This window comes from Tinamus guttatus, unplaced genomic scaffold (genome assembly GCF_059628265.1).
Source record: "Tinamus guttatus ecotype Peru unplaced genomic scaffold, ASM5962826v1 Tinamus_guttatus_pri_ptg000208l, whole genome shotgun sequence".
Taxonomy (NCBI): domain Eukaryota; kingdom Metazoa; phylum Chordata; class Aves; order Tinamiformes; family Tinamidae; genus Tinamus; species Tinamus guttatus.
In genome coordinates this window covers 645,856-665,709 of record NW_028288742.1, presented here as the reverse complement: position 1 = coordinate 665,709, position 19,854 = coordinate 645,856, and the positions used below count along the sequence as shown (strand labels likewise).

General features: G+C 36.8%; 1 protein-coding gene across 1 annotated transcript in view; it reads right to left on the bottom strand.

Moving 5' to 3' along the window:
* Positions 1-19,495, bottom strand: part of WDR64 (WD repeat domain 64) — a 63,070-nt gene extending 43,575 nt beyond the window's left edge. Inside the window, exons 1-8 of the mRNA XM_088524285.1 lie at positions 19,348-19,495; positions 18,517-18,647; positions 13,917-14,019; positions 13,302-13,405; positions 10,453-10,482; positions 4,585-4,692; positions 2,784-2,998; positions 2,133-2,267 (exon numbers count right to left, since the gene is read on the bottom strand). Of these exons, the coding sequence (XP_088380411.1) occupies positions 2,133-2,267; positions 2,784-2,998; positions 4,585-4,692; positions 10,453-10,482; positions 13,302-13,405; positions 13,917-14,019; positions 18,517-18,647; positions 19,348-19,495 (974 nt within the window). The remainder of the gene's footprint in view (positions 1-2,132; positions 2,268-2,783; positions 2,999-4,584; positions 4,693-10,452; positions 10,483-13,301; positions 13,406-13,916; positions 14,020-18,516; positions 18,648-19,347) is intronic.
* Positions 19,496-19,854: the final 359 nt, after the last annotated feature.

Here is a 19,854-nt window from a genome sequence, read left to right as displayed (position 1 = left end):
CATTCAAACTAAGCAAACATAGATTAAGATTGACTCAGTGTCCCTTCCAAATTCATCCTTTGTGCAATCTCTGCTTGTTTCTCCACATTTCTCCATTGCTACTAGAAGGTAAATATTTGTTTTTGAGTTCTGGATTCAGCACTTACATGGCTAAGGGCCATCTCAGCCAGGAAACAGAGACTGTCGGTGTACTTAAATTATACAAAGTAAAATGGGTGAAAATTAAAAAATAGTTTTTTTTTTTTTTTCCTTAAAATCCAGACAAGCAGGTATTTCATTCACTCTGGGCTAGAGAGTAACCATGAATCATGCAAACTGTAACTGGGAATGAGCGTAAGTTTGACAAAAGACTCTGGAAACTTGGGGACCTCAGTGTTTAAGTAAAAGGCTTGTTCTTTGTAGGCAGGAATAAATAAAAGGCTGTTCGCTCCTTATTACTAAGAGGCGGCAAAGTCTTCTTTCTAAGAAGACTTCCTCTGACAGAGGAACTTCAGTATTTCGATGATGTAAAATAGCAAGTAACAGTCTTCAACATGTAAGTATCAGATTCTGTTAGTATTTGCAATCTTTTTCCTTTAATTCTTAAATCAAATAATTTTGTATAACTTTCTACTTGCTCCTTAATTAATGACTGTGAATAATGGCTTCCAGCAAGGGGAAGCCCTGCTCAAGTCACAGCCTTGCAGAGAAGCCCCTTACAATCACAGCCTGGCTTCCCCCTTTTTCAACACTTTAATAGGAAAGATTATAAGTGCTTGCCAGCCATCATCCACAGAGAAACTTAACATTTGCGCAGGAGACAAAATACATTGACTACATTTCCAATCAAAATAATAATTGCTTGCTGCATAGCTAATTGAGGAAACATATTTTGTTTTCATCAGTTAATCATATATTTGAACCACAATTACTTATGCAATGGGCATACTGAAGTCGATTTGATGAATAGATATTTTTAGGGCTACTAATTTCATTTTAACAACAGTGTGATTCATCAGTTGTCTAAATGTAACTTTATTTAATTTCAGTAAGAAACTCCTTAGAGAAATGTGTTTACTGTAACTGGAGACACAATTATAATCAGCGTTAAATGACAAAGATCTACCAAAATATTTTCAGTTAATGTATTAATGTCTAGCAAACAGTGTGTGCTGGTAGCATATAACCTTTTGACTATAATTTTAGCTCTCTGGTCTTTGCTTTCCTTCTCCTCAGATTAAATCTGTTCTTCCAAAATCCACAGGAAATTCAGATAGGATTTCTCAGCTTTTCTCCTGACTTTGACCAAGCTATAACTGCTTCATATTTCACTTCCCCTGTCCACAACAGATATACAATATTCATAAAATCTGAAGTTCCTGGATTGATACAAGAATTACAATGTGAACATTTATGGCTCATGTTATACAAAATATAAGAAAAGTGATCATAATTGTTGCCACTAACCTTAAAAAACTATTAATTTCTGGGCACACCTTGCAAAGAAACTGTCAAGTTGATCTACTGCTGAAAATGCCCTGAGATCTTTGAATGAAAAGGGCTACATAAATATTATTTATAGTTCCTTTTTACATAACACAGTGTTTGTATGTATTATTTATTTCTTTATGGGCTACATACTTCAGTCACATGCTGGCAAGACTTGAAGTCAGCTACAGCACAGAGCTATATGAACAAGAATATGGCGCAGATAAGGAGGCCACAGCCTGATGCATGGTAAATTCAGCTTTGCAGACCTCAGGAGAAGTTGCTATTTTGATTTAAGTTTGTTTAACTTGAAACTTATTTGAATATATATAGACATAATTTTAAAATAATTCTATACATAGTATACATGTACAAAAGCAATATATTGACTAAAATGTGCCTGATGATGAAACAGTAAAGCAGACTACCCTGACAGCATAATTTATTCTTAAGACCTGTGAGAAATGAACACAAGGACAGTCCTTTCCTGCATCAAAAGCTAACAAAGTACAAATATTGTAGTATTTAAGTAGTTGTATCTTAGTTCATATTAGCAATGCTTTACAAAAGACAACTTCAGTACAACAGGATGGATTGGCAAGGTGCTAATCTCATGAAGCATTATAAAGCAGAAAGTCTTTTCTCAGAACACTCCATATACTTACATGCTGTCCTCTAGTCGCTTTATGTCACCCAAAACAAACGAATGTATGCTGTCTATAGAGCAGGATCCAAAACAATTCAGGTCAGAAATATACTTAACCTTCATAACCCAGTCATCATGCAGCTTGCGTTTAACACTAGGGATATAAATTGAGAGGTTATTAGGATATATTGCATTCTGTGTAATATGTCCATAGCTGGGTAGGGATTTTGTCGGTGAGATTATATACAACAAATGCTTGCAATTAACATCCAGGGCAGATGCAGAACTGTTCTTGCGCTTTAAAAGCCAACAGATCTTAGAGCACACATAAGGTTAGGGTTGTATCATGCCCCATTATAATAGCAATTATGCTTCCATTTGATAAGACACAGTAGAGCTGTGCCTATGCCAAACTGGACAAGCACAATTGTGAACTCTTCCTTGGAATCCTAATCTGCAGTCTCCCTGTACTAAAATCTCTCATTAAAAATGATGCTTTTTTCCACACAACAATAAGCAAATTATACTCACTGCAGCCTTAAAAACTATTTTCTTTGTTTATTAGATGGGCTTAATTTATAAGCAAACACTTATCCTCCATTCAGGTCAGAGAAAACCCAAATCTAACAAAAACTGCCAGACTGATAATATTTTATCATAAGCCACCTACATCTTAAAATTTTTGGAGTCCAAGACGTGAAATTGCGATTTTTTTTTAGATTTAGATTGTTTCAATCCAAAGTCATCACTGGTCACTGTAAGCAGGTTGACATAACCCCCATCATCTCCCATTAGGATGTTATCCTTAGCCAGATGATCTGATGCAGTCACCGTGCAAACACAGAGCAGACCGTTTTCCATTGGTTTGATGACAAAACAATTACTCTGTGAAATACAGGAAATAAGTTTATCGGATATTGCACACAAGCCCTTAAATAGACTGAAAATATCATACTTATCTACTTTCAGCAGCATCCAAATCTTATCTTTGGCTTTTCAAAATGCCTCTATAATAGTTGTTTTCTGGTATTAGAAATTCATGGAAGAAGATCACTGAGTTAAGTTAAAAGTTAAAAGCAAACAAATTCAAGGATTTAAGTTGGCTTTATTTCATACACAGCCTATTGTATTTGAGTGAGGAAAAAAATAAACACAAATTTTAGGGAAGATTTCACCACATTAAGTGGAACTATATTTTTTGTTAAGACAGTAGGATCCATCCTGCTCAAAATAAAATGCTGTCTAAGCACGCGCATAAAAGTTATACCAGAGTCCTGGTTAGTAGCAGAGTACTCACATGGGCAGGTGTCTGGGTTTACAGGAACTGAGATAGAGAGAATGAATGTAAGTACAAGCCATTGGGTGTTGTACTACATGGAGAAGGTCGGGAATGGAATTCGGGGTCATTTGTATTCCACTGCATTGCTTTTACTGCCTGACTCCATCTGTTATGTGACTAAAGCATCCTTGCCAGCCTAACCTGGCAGCATTTCAGATGACATAGGCATTAATTGCTTCATGGTTCTCTGCGTACCACAACTCAGCAAGTAAAACAACAGGATGCAGGAGAGCAGATAGATCAGAAATGGTGAAAAGAATCAGCACAGATATAGGGCTGTCTATGTATTATTCTTGTTGTCTTGAAACATAACTGCTCCTATTCAGCCACAGGGCAGGCTCAGCTCTCATTGATATAATAACTGGGAGAAACCTCCATAATGACGCATTTTTGAGCCTTCCTTTTGAGGTTTCATAGAATTAACAAAAAGATTTCCATTGATTTATATAAATTTGGGAACAGGTCTTCAAATGTTAAGACAACAAAGAAAAAGATGTTAGGCTCAATTTTATCCTTTAAAGTGCATATTTTGCTTCATCTCATCTTCTCAGCTGGGAAAACAAAACAAAACAAAAACAAAACAAAACAAAAAAGCAGAACACAAGGGAAAAGCCAAGGTATGAATCAGAAATTCTTGGCTTTCAAGAAAACTTCAACTGCTAGAACATACACCTAAACATCAAGATGCTTTTGCTTTTGGAAAGCTCTGAGCATAATGCAGGATGTGAAGAAGGAAGATTTTCTTTACATTGGGAAGTTACCCCAAAGGACTGTATGTTAAATTCTTTTTGAAGACCTGTCCCCTGACTCTCAAATAATAGATTCTTATATATGTATACAGATATGCACACATTAGATATACATTCTCACACAGATGCATTAGATATACATAGACACACAAATTGCTCTACGGATTTGTTTACAAAACAAGACAAGCTTTCCATCTTTCCAGAAAGCTTTTACATCGTCTAAAAAAAACTTCCATTGTATTAATTCCCCTGTTTCACTGAGTTCCTGTAAAGACAAATTTAAGAGCTTCATCCCATTGGACAAAAGGCGTTAGATTGTATGCTGAAAACAAAGAGAAATCTTTTTCAGGTTTCCTTAATCTTTGCCTGATCCAACATACTACCTGATTCCCTTTTGATTTATAGTCCCAGACGATGACGGTTCTTTCAGTAACAGCCACGACGCGTTTCAGCTGAGTTAAGAAGTCACATCCAGTCACCCAAGCAGTATCCTGAAGAAAAATTTAAAAAAGGCTAGCTAAAGAAAGCCCTCCTATGTAAATTTATATCCTTCTCCATTATTAAAACACCATTTTAATACCAACTTAGTACCAATGTAAACCATTTAGAGTCAGAATTCCATGTATTCTTCATTAGTGGTTGCTCAGTCCCCAGTTAAGATGAATATAGTAGTTGTAGCAGAAGTATTTAGTAAGCAGCTAAAACAGGGATCTGTTACCAGAGAAATAATCTTCACCCATGAAGAAAGTTAAGAAGCAAAAAGCAGAAGACTAGAACCACAGTAAACTGAGGGCAGCTGCTGCTGATCCTACTGTTATTTCCATTGTTATATATAATATTAAATTGCTGTTAGTTTAAAGGTTCTGGAATCCTGGCAGAGTGATGTAAGCCCTATTTATTGCATGAGAAAACTTCATTTCATCCTAATGGCCTGTAGGCAAGAATTAATCCATTTATAATAATTTCTTGTGTTGCTTTCTGTGGTAGACAAGTAGAAAATATCAGTCCTGCAGAAGCTATCAGGATTGCTCAGAAATTCTCACAAAGACCTTTGTACCTTTTAGGGCTTTTAGGGTCCTTACAATAATGCCAGATAACAGTGACTAAGCAAAAAAAGCTTCTTTTACATTTGTAATTAAATTCTTGTTTTGTAGTATTGGTTTGAAATTCCTAACTGCTCACAGAGGAAGTCAAGTTCACTTGCCTTTTTTTTTATGTTGTATTTGAATACTAGACAATAAAACAAACCCTGATGAAAGCACTTTAAACACTGGTATTTAAGGCTTTATTTCATATCTTTACCTAGAAATACAGGCAAAAATCTCAGGTGTTATTTTGAAAGAGCAAAACAAAATAAATCACATTACAGGACAGTGATTTGCAAAGACACATCTAGCCATTATTTACAGATTAAATGTCTTGCTCCCCTGAGAAGTTTTGTCTCCCATAAATGCTCTCATGGTACCTGAACCTTCCTAAATCAGTCAGTATATGCCTGGGAAGGTGACTCACCTCACCTGTATGTCAAGTATTTCTCATCCAGTTAGGAGAAGTAACTCAGCTCAAGTGTGAGAACAGGATAAGGTTGTAGGGCAAGCTGTCTGTTAACAGTTAAGGAAGAATAAATGGGAAAGGCGAGGGACTGGCCTGGCAGCTCAAGAGAAATGCCTTCATGATACTTACACTTCTTTTAAGCATTTTAGCAAAGGGCTACCGTTCTGATTTCCCATACAGAAGGTCAAATTCAAACACTTTTAGGCATAGGACTGAATGAAAAGCTGTATTATTCTGAGTGTGCATGGGATCTTATTGTGCAATTGTAAATCGTGCAGGACACAATTTACTAATTCTGACAGGAAGAAAGCAGTGTAAGAATAATGCTGCTTATGTCTACAACAGTGAGCTACCATTTTTTTCCAACATTTTTTTTCCTTAAATATCTTATAAGGCAAACATTTCCCTTTAATCTTTCTGCCTCAAAGCCTACCATCTGAAGCCTACTCTCCTGAAACCTGCCTGTAATGAAGCTCTGGGTCACCCCTTTGACAATCGGTGAAGGTGTATTTGCCAAGTCCTTGTACCTGACACATGTTCATAGTTAGTTCTGGAGACGAATTTTCAGACCTACACAAGTAATATAGCAGAACAAGTTCTAAAATCAACATATCTTTTAAGTCTTATAGATGACTTCATAAATGTTTCTAGTACTTTCTGGAATGCTAAGGGCTTTGGACAGTCAGAAATAATTTCCTCCTGCAATAAAAAGAATCATGAAACATTCAAATTCTACCTTTTCTTCTCTTGTTTATGCAAAAATGGAATATGCTTAGTAAAAATGGTATGTATATATTCTGTCACTGCTCAAAAATGAATATTTTAGCTGGCACAATAAAACTGAAGGTCATTTTTCTGGAGCAAAAATATTAGCTATGCAAGACTTTACTCCATCCAGTAAATAGTAAAATACATGAAATTCCACTTTCCACTCATTTGGATTTAGGCAAATTTCAAATGGCTTTCTATCTGCTGACACGATTTAAGCAATTATGCTGCTTTTCTTAAATAATCCCAACTATCCCATGAAATTTTATACTATTATGATGTAAACAGTGATGAAATTATGCGTAGTGTGTATTCAGATAAGCTAGAAAAGTAAATTGTTGTATATCCTGAGATATATAGGAGATAAGAACACAAAAGGAAAACTCACAAGGAAAAAGGACAGAGTTTTATTTTTGACATCCCCTCTATACCTGTACTAAAATCCCATAGGCAAGTACCCTTCAACCCTCTATAAATGTATACTGAAAACACAAAAAGATAAACTGAGGACTTGATCTCAGTTAAATGAGGACTCAGTCTCACATTTCATTTCTCTATGTAGCCTTCGTACAGACCTTTGGCATCCTGAATCACACCAGCTTATATATAAACCTGCATGAAAACAAATTCACATGGTATATTCAAACTATTTTCCTCACAGCTTCTGAACTTCAATGAGTTTTGAGTGAAAGGAGAAAGACCTTAATAGAGAAATAACGAATGCTACAACAGCAGAAAAACACTGGCCAAAGACCTTGACCAAGACAAGATTTCTGTTGTAAGATTCTCCTCTACAGAGAAAATAAGTGTTTCTAATTACTGACTGGCAATTAAAAAAAAGTCTGAAAAAAATAGGTTGCAACACATGGTATCTGCTGTTTGTATATGATAGCAGAAAGAAAGAATAAATAAAACTAACTCCTGATTTATCCTCTTATTTCCTTTAGCATTATTTATATGCACAATCATATTGCACAATGTGACTGCAAAAATAGAAACAAAAGACATATATTGCACAAGTCTATTTGAATTTGTCATTCGGAGAAAAGTCCAGCATGGAGAATTAAAGTTTTCTGGAACAGGCAGCAGCAGAATTGTTTTCAGGTGTATAAGGGAAAGAGGGACATCTTAAGACAGATGGCGCTGAATTTGTTTTTGATAATTCCAGTGAAATTACTTAAATTAGATCAAAGATCATGGATACAAGGTTCAGGAGAGACCACTATAATAACCCAGTCTGACTTCCTGCATATCATGTTCTGGAGAACACCACAGAGATGTCCTCAAGCTAACAGAGACAGGGAGGTTGTTAATGCTGGCTTATGCTACCTTTAAGGAAGGTTTTATGCTCAGGGACCTCAGCCTGTGGAATAAAAGGGCTGTGCACGCAGCAGAGCATGGTACTGTATCCTTACTATCCAAAATGAAAGCTCTTCGCAAAAATAAACTCCTTTTAAGGCTTGAGAGTGCTCAGAAACTAATAGTGTGTATGGAGCCCTGAAGAGAGCAACGTGTATATTAACAGATTAGCTTGACACACTGAGAAGTAGCTCACGCAAGAAAGAGTCTGCCAGAGGCTATAAGCAGAATGTGCTCTCTAATTACAGCTTTAGAGCAAAGGCTATAAGCATCCTTCCTCTTGGCTCTGCAGTATTTAGTGGACAGGCAAACCAGGCAGCTGTATCAGTGCAACCCTTTTACTATTTCCTTGTTCTCCTCTTACTCGTGGCCCTCTGTTCACTCCCTCATTTCCAGTACAATTTCAGATTTCAGCTTTCTGGCTCAACACCTCACCAAAGGGCTAAGACCTCGGTCACTCTGGCTGAGTGAACAACGAATGCAGGAAGGTACGGGAACCTATGGAGTGTTCTGCAATTCCTTAGCCACCCACTCGGTTGTGGGTAATGGTCGATCAACAGACAGCGTATTTGCAGTCTGAAAACTTCTCCATGAATTCATTGATTGATTAGTTACTGCCAGGACTGGTTGTGATATTAAAGCAGATGAAAGTAGCTAATGGCATTGAGAAAAAAATGGACTGCTATTCCTACAGATCTGAGGAAGAGAAACGCAAGCCCTGCAAGGCAAAGGCAGGCTTCTCTCACTATCTATTTTAAAAATAATTATGAGGTAAAAGAATGCATTATTAATAGTTCTACATTACAATAATTTAGTGCTTACATTTACAACTAGTACACTTTACCAAAGCCTTAATAAGTCAATAATGATGACTTACTTAAGATACTTCACTTAAAATACTGGCTCTTGATTTTTAGTAAGTGTTTATAGAAAAGCTATTGAATGAAAACTGCAGGTTGAATAAAAGCACTTAAAAAATGTTTTCAAGGCTCATTCTAGAGATATATCTTGGAAAGAATGACCAAGTGAGTAAATTTAATAGCATCATGGATTTCAGCTACCTCAAAAAAGCAAATCGATTCTCTCAAAACAATTCAGAATTGTATTTCATAATAATTGGGAATAAGGAGACTGTTTTAACAACAGTCAAAAAGCTCAGGAACCTCAAGCCCGGTAATAGCCATTGCAGTTATATACTCAGGGCAATAATTAGGGGAAGTATGAGAGAGAACAATACCAGCTAAGGAGGGGACTGTTCCATGCAGACACCTAAACAGGAATGCTAAATAAAATAGCCTATTTCTTGTAGTGAGAACACCTGGGGAAGATCTGGCACAGAGCCAGTGCCTGGCAGAGTACGTGGTAGCAGGCCCAGTGTGTGCCACTACACACCCGCTGAACCCCCATCAGGGCCAGGCAGCCATGTTCCATTTTGTCAATGTCTAGCTGCTTTTCAGGCAGTAGTTGGTCAAGGTTAGCAGGGTTTCTGATACAAGGAAATAATTCTAGTAGACTTAGGTCTTTAGTGAAGGAGGAGGAACAAAAACTGTTTCTAACTTCCTTTTCTCTTGGCCAGAGAGAAGACTGAAAAAGTGAAAGCACCTCAGCTGGGAAAGGATGAGAGACAGGCAAGTGTTTGGTCAGTCATTTATTGACAGATGTGTTATAAACAGTGTGACCACTTTTTTCTGAGCTTACTTTAATACCTGCCTCAAATGGGAAACAACATAGGAACACAGCATATGAAGTTATGAAGGTGCCAGAGTTCAAAATAGCAGATGGTGCAAACTATAAGTATTTTTTTCACAGTTTAACCTAACCAGGTCACAGAGATCAGATTGTTTTTACTTACCCTTTAGCCATGTAGTTTTAGTTCACTCCCTAGGTACCTCTCTGCATTGATTTCAGATCAGATCAGCCCTTGCAATACCATAAATGCAAACTCTACGTTGAGGTTGTTGGGCCTGTGACTTTGGTATTTTCTCTTTCCTTTTGCAGCGTTCATAACACCTGAGACAACAATCAGCAAAATGCACTGCCATGGCACAAGACACGAGCACTGGCTTTTAAGGCAACAGGCCGCATGACTTTTTAAGACTTACGACAGTTCTCTTGTCTGCAGCTTGCCTGAAGGAGGCATGTAACCTAAAATCTGCAGTGATATTCCCAGGGTAAAGATGAACTTTATAGACCATGCAGTTCGCCAATCTAACTTGCAACATGTAGAAATGTTTTTCCACTAGCGAACTTACAATCTTTTTTTCCCTTATTTGAATTTCACAGTCACAAATTGTTACATCTCACCTGGGAGAAAAAGATCTCAAAAGGTGATGGGTGAAGGTCAAGTCAGTAGCAAAGCAACATTTACCAGAGAAAAGAAGTCAAGTTATCCAAATGTTTCTATAATTGAAAGGAAACAATTGAACTTGTCTGACTTACGGCACCCTATGCAAAATTATGCAGCAGTCTCAAGGATGGAAGTAACATTAGAATAATGTTCAGTTGCTAATTAATACTTACTGTTTTTTAATTCAAGTCATTATTTAATAGAAGCAGGAAAATGAACTTACTTTTACATGAGTGGTTGCCAGAACCCTCATCTGCAAAAGGAAAAAAATAAATGTAGCAATAACTAGTTGATAATTTAAAAGTCTAAACACAGTCAGATCTCCTGTTATCACCAGCAGAATGGAACAATAACAGGCAGCAGAAAGAATTGGCTGTTGAGATCTTCCAGGAAAGACCTTCCAGAAAGCAACAGTTCGAACTCTTCAAGAGGAGACAGCACCAGTTTTGAGATGTAGTTAATTTTTTAGTCTGCTGACTACACATTCCCCTATTTTTATTTCCTTAGACGTAAAATTAGGAACTTCAACCATCTCATTCTCTCATGGCTGCTGTTTCTTTTCTTTTTTTCTTTTTTCTTTTTTTTTTTTTTTTTTTTCATTTGGAGATGTTGGAGTGAGCAAAGTACAAAATACACATTTTTATGGTGGAGTACAGGATCAAGGTTCTCTTGATGGAAGTGAGTTTCTAATATTCCTCCACAGGGAGAACAACTCCACCTCCTATGGATGTGGGATAAACAAACCCAAGCTGCAGCTGGCCAAAATGCCCTGTCAAATAGTTCCAGGAAAACACCGGGTACAGACAACATCTTAGGTTCAAAAGAGGAGTGCCTGTGTTGGTATGCCAGCTAATATAGTGGATACTAATTATTTGCTGGAAATAATCTGATTAATTCCTATTTAACTGAAGTATAACAGTTACACTGTGTGATGGCCTGATTCTTCTTTATTGTTCACATTCTTATTTGTAATTTTTTTTTTAAATATTATCAGTTTCTAGTGCAATGTAACCCTGTATCCAAACAAACAAACAAAAAAACCCACCTGATGAGAGTACGCAACTGAGATGATTACAGGGATATAACTTAGACATTAAGAAGACTGTCGGGTTAGATTTGCTTCCCGAAGAGAATACCTAGCTGATGTTGTGGAAAGCTCGGTCAAACTGAGCATCCAGTTTATACGAGGGTGAATGAACTGAATTTGGCCCATTCTCTTCCCCCACATTTATGCTTTTCACTAGCCAAATGCCCCCAAATGGGCAAAATTAAAAACTGTATTATGCTATACTTACTAATTATATCAGGAAAAAAATCTACTCATGTAAATGGAACACATTAACTTCTGTGTGATGTATGTGCATCCAAGAACACCATATGTATAGCTATCTTTAAAAACGCTTTAAAAATGCAAAAATTACACAAAAATAAGCATCTTGGTCTAACAGGCAATGCACATGAATTCATATTTTGGTCTTTCTACCTAGAGCACAAGTTCTACCAAGAATCTGCTTCAGAGCAGGTATCTTCACATTCCCTTACCGATACGCTGCAAAGGTGGAAAGAGGAAAAAACAGCCTGAAATTTTAACCTCAGGTCTCTTTAAATCCTTGGACTCTGAGAGAAGGATGATGTAAAAGAGGCCAGCTCTATATTTGGCTGTGGGATGTGAAGTCATTTGCTAGTAACAGGATTCGAGAGCCTGCAGTGCTCAAGAACGAGATTTTGCTCCTGCATGCATCAGGGTACATCAAAGCAACTCTACGCAAGTCAACGGCCCCTCACTGAGACGAGCTGAGCTCAGAGGCCACAGCATGATTAAACGACTGCTGTCAGGCCGCAGCCATTTCCAGAACATACAGTTTTAGCTGTGGGATTGGAGGTCTCGAATGCACTGCCTCAAGCAGCCTGCAGTCACTGATGTCAGAGTGACATCAGCCTGGGCTGCGAGGAGGCAGCAACTCGGAACTTCAACACGGCAGCGGGGACAGGGGGAGGTGGAGAGCTATTTTTAGCGTTATACTTTGTGGAATTATTTCTCCTAGCTCCCTAAGAGGGATAACGCTCTGCAGGACAGGGAACCAGGCTTTCAAATAAATTATTTCATTCGGTATGAAAGCTGTATTGTTGTTTGCAAAGAACCAGGCTTTCAAATAAATTATTTCAGTCGTTACCAAAGCCTAGGTATTGTTGGTGTTTTTTAATCATCCACAGGAGTCCTTTTTTGACATATACACTCCTGTCATGAGCATTATGGCCTAATTAGTCCAAAACCCTGGTGAGCATCACTGCTGCTTTAGAGCATATCTTCATTGTTTAAAAGAATTTTAATAAACTGGCTGCATTAAAATTGTAGAAATTTGAAGTGCCAATGAGCATAAATGCATGATGTACCTCATATAAGATGTAGAAGTATATACCCCTAAACAGTAATATAAAAATCTGAGCGACTCATATAGAAATTCTACTTTAATAGCATCTGTGTATGAATTCCTGCTTAAAGTGGCACAGCTCTCCTTATGGTTTGTTGATGACAGGAGTGACTGCAAAGCAGTTGTGACCTGCCAAAGTGAAGACCTGCCAAAAATCTGAGATTGGCAAGCTCAAAGATTGTATTGTATTAAATACAACTGCTCTTTGCAAACCTCTGAAAAATATGCTTTTACATTCTATACATCCTCAGCAGCTGTATAAAACAGTTAATGCTCTAGTTTCCACTGTATATACAAGAGTTAATCCTACAGGCCAAAAGCATACTTTGCATTAAAGAAAAGTTTTTAGAAAAAGAAATATCAATATTTTTTATTAAATTGTCTTCTAATCATTTATTTTTAATAAGGCTTTTCTTCTATTTTCTAGCAAGTTTTATGGACTGTTCGACAGGTTTCTAATTTAAATTAACAATATATATTTTTCTCCATATGTAAACATACAAAGTTACCCCATTTTTAAAAAAATATACATATTTGTATATTTAATAAGGTAAAGTTTGCACTCTAGATCTCTATTCACTCACTTTACATATATACTATCTAGTAGAATAACAAAAATGTTAGTATGAATCAGAAATACCTGGTTGTTAAAAACAGTTAGCACTCCTTTTTGAGATGATGTTACTGTGAAATCCAGATGGGGAACCTTCACTATACCCTTAATCACATCTCGTCTCTTGACACCTGCCAATGACACAATATTCCTGTTCATCTCACAATACAGGAAAAAAAAAAAATTAATAAAACCAAAATGTTCAAACCCATTTCTCTTCCTAAAATATGCATTGATACCAACCCCAGGGCAGTAACACACCATGTTGTAGATTATACTATCCTTGATTTAAATAATCGTATTATATTTGAAATATAACTAATACATTGAAGGTGTGCTAGTTCTTTCTACAGTTCTTAAGAACAACAGAGAAAGGCAAAGAAAAACTGCATAAATAAATAGTCTGACAACTCCATAATTCCAAGATAATCTAAGAAAATGTAGAAGTGGGCAAGGCAGCAGTGGAATGTTCAGACACAAAGAGGTTTGTAGAAAAGATATATTATGCAGCACATAAGAAGTATTGTGAATAATAAGCTTAGGCAGCACAAGATCTTATCAGTGCGCTTCCAATAAAATGTGCATTGCATAGCATTAAACAGACCGGAATTGCTGTTTTAGGTAGGAGATGAAATATGTCACCTGCATGAGTAATCTGTTGTTTTTGGGACACAAGGAAAACTGTGTTTTCTTCAATCAGCTGGGAAGAAATGGCATCATTTTCTACTATGAAATGGCCAAAAATCTAAAAAAAAGAGAACAGAGCAAAACTTACAGCAGAAGTACTTTGGAATATATGTTTACATGTATAAAATCAAATATTTATCTGACATTTTTATTAGTATTTCATATTCTTTGTATCAATTTTCTAGTGTAATTGCCCTTAATCATTAGCTATCAATATGACTTTAGATGAAGAGATCTGGTCAGGCACAATCTTCCTTCAGTGTTTGGAAAGAAGTCCATTTTAACATGAAGTTCTAGAAAAATATCTAACTCCTAAAGCTGCTAGTACAAACTTGGTTTGTCATCATCTTTTGTAAACCATCATCTTGAATTTCTTTTTTAGAGTTTTACCTATTTGTGCTTCCTATTAAGGACCTTAGCTGGAAGGAAAACCAGTAAATGGCAGACAAGGCAGATTACACTATGTTTATAAACTAAGAGATTCAATGCAGCATAGAGGATAGCCCGCACAGCAGAAGAACATTTTCTTTAAGGTATCTAGATTCCTTTTCGCCTGAACAAGAAGCTAAAAACAAATTCCATTCTTAAAATTCTTTTTGAACATTCTCCCTAAGCCTTGATTATACTTTATGATCTCAAGAAGGCAGATTCAGATGGGCATCTCTTTTCCAATCCAGGGTATTGAAGTACTTTAACTAAAATGCTCTCCAGTCTTCAAGCCCTGGGCCCAAGAGTAGGATAGACATTTCCTGAGGAAATGAGTTCAGTCCTACACAGCTGCACAGTTATCTCCTCTCTCATACTGCAGACATTAGAAGTATCCACTTCTTAAGCTCTGAAAACAAAGTCCAATTGGATGCAAAAGAAAACTTTGCTCTTTTTTTTTTCTGCTTGGATGTTTTTCATGTTTTACAACAGAATTCCCTTTTCCTCTTCTATTGGTAACTCAGATGCATAACTCATAGTGTTCTGGGGAGCCAGTACAGTTAAAGAGAAGACTGAAAATTACTTCTATGTTTTTTAACAAAAAGAAAGTGTCATTTGAGTATGGGTAGAGTGTTGCAAAGACTACCAGAAATTTAGGAAATCCTTGAAAATGGAAACAAAGGATGCCAATATCTGCAAAAGAGAAGCATCAGAGAGAGAGTGGAATAGAAACACATCAAGCCATGATCTTTCAGGTTATGGAAGCATATCCTGGAACTATTGTCAAGCTAAAAGAGGCCAGAAAGAGAAAAGAGGTAGATTTGAAAATTGTACTTTTGTGACAGCATGAAGAGAAGAACAAAGGGTCAAGGATGGAGTTCTGGGAAAAGCTGCATAACTGGGCTTTTGCTGCCCCCTTCAACAGCTGCGTCCAAGCTGTGGTCAGCCAACATCCCTGGCCTATCACCAAAAGGAGAAACTATATCCTACCTTCTTTCATTTGCAATGGACTATTGACTGTATTGTTCTATAGATGCTGAAATAGAGTCATCCAGATGAGCATTTCTGTATAACACAGTCCTTTCTTGAAGAGAATCAGATCTGCTCCAATTTGTCCTAGACAAGAACTGCATGAGAACACTCAAACCGCAGGTGCTGTTTCAAGATTTTTCCAAGAATCATAATGGATCTCCTGTACATCCTGGAGACATGCAGAGTGCTGTATCATACAGAACTCCATACCCTGGTGAATGGAAATGCCTGCCAGCATGCAGCAGGTTTAGGGTCCTCTTTGCCTTTTTCTATTGGGTTGTGCTCTCTTATCGGCCATCATAATTCTTTCAGGAATTTCAGAGAGAACTTTGATAAAGCTACTTGCAGTTACAGATGCTTTAAATAAAATAAAACAAAAAAAAATCAAAAAGTTACACTTTCAGGGTAGCTTAGAATGAAATTTTTAATTTTTGATTTTCCTACAAATGTTTTGATTAAAAAAGTCTTTAAAATGAAACCAAATTCTGAGTATAACCTTTTGAAACAGAGAGAAAAACACTTTTTTCAAAATTTTTGTTTGGTCTAAAAGCTATTTTGGAAGGTGGATGAAGCAATTTGACCAAAGTATTTCAATTGCATCATTCAAATATTCAATTGAATAATTTTCCTTTTCATTAACTCAGCTATTGTTTCTAGAAATTAGAAATAATCTTCATGCTCAGATATCTAGGATGATTGCCTTGGAAACTCAGGTAAAGTTAGTTTGGAGTGAAAGCTATTCACTCCACCCATAAACACACTGTCCTTCACTTTTAGCCTATTAGCTAGTGGATCTAAACATAATTTGCTACTGATCTACTTTCTTGAATAAGGGGAGGGCTCAGCTGTCAAGAATTCAGTAGCCAAGAATTCAGGAGCAGTTTTCCCAGTGAGTCCCTTCTTCATACCTATAGAGCATATGTGATGCCTGAGGATGGATGGCAAGCTTGCCACATCTACACAAGAGATTATGTCACTTCTCTCTCCTCTTCCGTACAAGAAGTTTGAAATAGAGTATTTTGAATTGTACAAGAATTTGACTAGTGTTACAATGAAAACAGAGCATCAGCACTTCTAATAGTAACTAGCTGTTCCCGAGAAGGAAGCATGAGTATCATGCACCAGCAATTCTGGAAAGGACTTTTTTCTTTTTGCTTAGAAACTTTTGAGGAAAAAACGAACAGTCAGTAACAACAGGATTTCACATTTAAGGAAGAAAGGTGACATGCAAAGATACAGATTTCAGATTTAGCTCTCCAAAGGTGAATTTAGTAACAAAGGGATTAAATGTGGCCTGAAGTTTTATCTGATATTCACTAACAGATAATTATGTGATGTTCAAGTCCTGTTCAGATAACTTAATCACAGATTTCCTCAAGGCCTTCTTAGAAGAAAATCTTTAAAGTCTGACCAAAGCGAGTGTGGAGGCAATATGATATCACAAGTAAAAACCTAAGAGAGGTAATAGCCAAAAATACTACTATATAGAAACTTATTAAACTGAATGGATTGAACATATTCCTCTTAGGGTACCAAGGAATTTACTTGATATTAATCTTGCTAATGTTTAAAGAACAGGAGATAAGGATCTTCAAGCAATGTGATGGTACACTGTAAAGTTCAATGCAAATATGAATTTATATTTTATGTATGTCAGTTGGTAATACCTTGCCTTTTGTCTATACTGTTAGTGTATCAAGGACTTGCCATACATGCAATGCCACCTATGCCATCACAAGGAAGTCACCATGTTCTAGAATTTATAACTTATCTGTACAATTCTACATAATTCTGTATGTTGCCAAAAGCTGAGAGGGGTAAACCAGAGAGACTTTATGTTTTCATTTTTCCTCGTTCTTGCATGCTTTTCCAAAAATAGCAAGTCTGTTTACCATCATTAGAGACAGAAAAATGGATAACATGGATCTCACACAGCTACAGAGTCAAAAAAATACCTGTGTAATTCTCCGGTTACAAAACTCTACTAAAATGCTGCCATGCCTATAATGTTTTGCATTTAAAGGACAAATTTATCTTTAATACATATTTAAAGACAGAAAGAATTTCTCATAACCAAGCTAAAGATAGACTCATCCTCAAGGCACCAATTGCATTCTGCAGTCATAAGAGAATTTTCATTTTGTCAGGATGCCTGAGGCCAGTGTATACCAACGAAGCAATTCAGGAGGAGACTTGGACATGCTGACTTTGGCCCTCAGGCTCCCACCTCCAGATCCAGCTGCCCTGTCGAGTATCTAATATATCAAACTTTGCTTGAGGATAAGCTGTTCTGGTAGAAAACTCAGTGCTCTTTCACAAAACTCACAGGAATATGATCTTATTCAGGTGCAATGTTCTTTAATATGAATCCAAGTGTATCCAGATAATAGGCTCACAGAACTTGGTTGAGAGAGAACAAAGGCCAAGTTCCTCAAAGCACATAAAACCATGTAGCCTAATTAAATGCTTAAGACTTTTGTTTTGCAAGCTCAGCTGATATACCGCACAGATAGGGGTAGGAAGGGAAAGAAACGTATGTCCTCTACAAATAAAAAATGCATTTTACTAGCACGATACAAGCAAAACTTACTCTTAGAAACCTGCCAGAATTAGCAGCATGGATTGTTCTATGTATTAAGCTATTTTCCATGATCCATTTAGAAGTCTGAAATTAATCAGGGATAGTCAGCAGAAAATCCAGTACAGAATGCTTGTAGAGACAACTCTGTCATTTTCAAAATTTATTTCTCACATGAAGAAAGAGAAAAAAGGCAGGTCTCAGCAAAACTCTGCCGTACTTAATCTGTCCCTGACATGATGCCCTGGATGAGCTAGTGAATAGGGATCACTATAAGAATAGTGGGATATTTTCATATTTACAAGTTTCAGTTGTATGCAAGACACACCTTCTGATGCTCAAACTTCACATATCAGATTTCTTCCCTAGGAGTACAATGTTTTCCTTATTTAAAATAACATTAATAATAGCTAGAAAGAGCTAAATTTTGCAGCTTTAATTCCTTCAGCTCTCAACTCACTGAAAATAAATTAAAATTAGTTAAAATTAAAGATAAAATAAAATTAAGTAAATCCTTACCTCACACCATTCTGTCTTTGCATCAAGGTTGCTGCTAATCTTCCTGAAAAAGGCCTTAACATTACAATCTTTTATTTCTGGACCAAAAAGTGCTTGAACGGTTTCATAGAACTTATCATAGTCTATCTCGTCTGTATGGAAGAAACAATATCCACAGAGTCAAAAAATGGCAAACTATAGCTTCTTTTTTAATCCTCCCCCCTTATCTCCTGTTCTATTTCTCCTTATACATCAATAGCATGCAAGTTCCATCTCCCCACACTGTATTAATTAAAACAGTTTGTCAATAAATTACTTAGTCTTATTTTCAAGATCACCTAATATGCAATGAAAGGCAAGAAATGGAGATAAAACAAAAGCCAGAAAAACACCAGCTCTTCTTTCTTTTACTCCCATTCCACAGCTCTGCTTTGCTGATCTCAAGTCCAAAGATGCCCTGCAATTCAGTTGACCCTTTCATGCAGTAAAGGCACTTGTATTAAAAAGAGCAAAACCGACACTGTTTATTTACAACTGAAAAGCTTGATTTACAGAATTCATTGGCTTTGTCCTTCTTCAGATGATTGAAAACAAAAAGCATCCTAGAGGTGATTACATGTATATGTGGCAACTCTGCTAACCATGATTTTGTGAGCAATTAGCACAGCATTAAAATTTGACCAGAAGTCCTAGCAGCAGGTGAAAAGCACTCTCATAGAGTAATCTACCTATTTCCTGTAAAAGTGCCTTGTTTGAACATTAATTTGAGATCTTTCTTATGGTCTTGTCTCCATGACACCCTCTCTCAGTTTGAAAATTACACATTCTTCCCATGTGACAGAGTACTCTTACCATCATCTTTAACGTACAGTCCTAATCTCTCCTCTGTCTTCTGGGCTACTTTTTTTTCAACTAGTTTCTGGAACTGCTTCAAAGCATTCTTGAAGTGTGCCACAGCAAGCGCAGAGCAACTCTCCTTATCACAATCCTTATCAGACATCTTTCATTAACAGACAAAAAAGAAGGTAAAAGAGGGAGAGCTCTTCTCCTTATAGCCTGGTCCAAGCCTTGTTTTCTGCCCTAAGTCTTAAGTTCACACATGAGTTTCTACAAGGTGCAACTGCATGACAGGAATACCAGGTGTAACGCAATAAGAAGGAGGCGACTCTTGTGTAGTATCTCTGACCGTCAAACCTTCCAGAGAACTGATGTCACAACCCGCAGTTACATAAGGGAATTCCAACTTGCTGCAGAGCAAACCAGGATCAGCGCTAACCTGTCAAATGAGCATTTCCCTGTGTGTGTGCAGCAAGCGGCAATTAACAGACATGAACTTTTTCACCCCAGAGCCAGACAAGT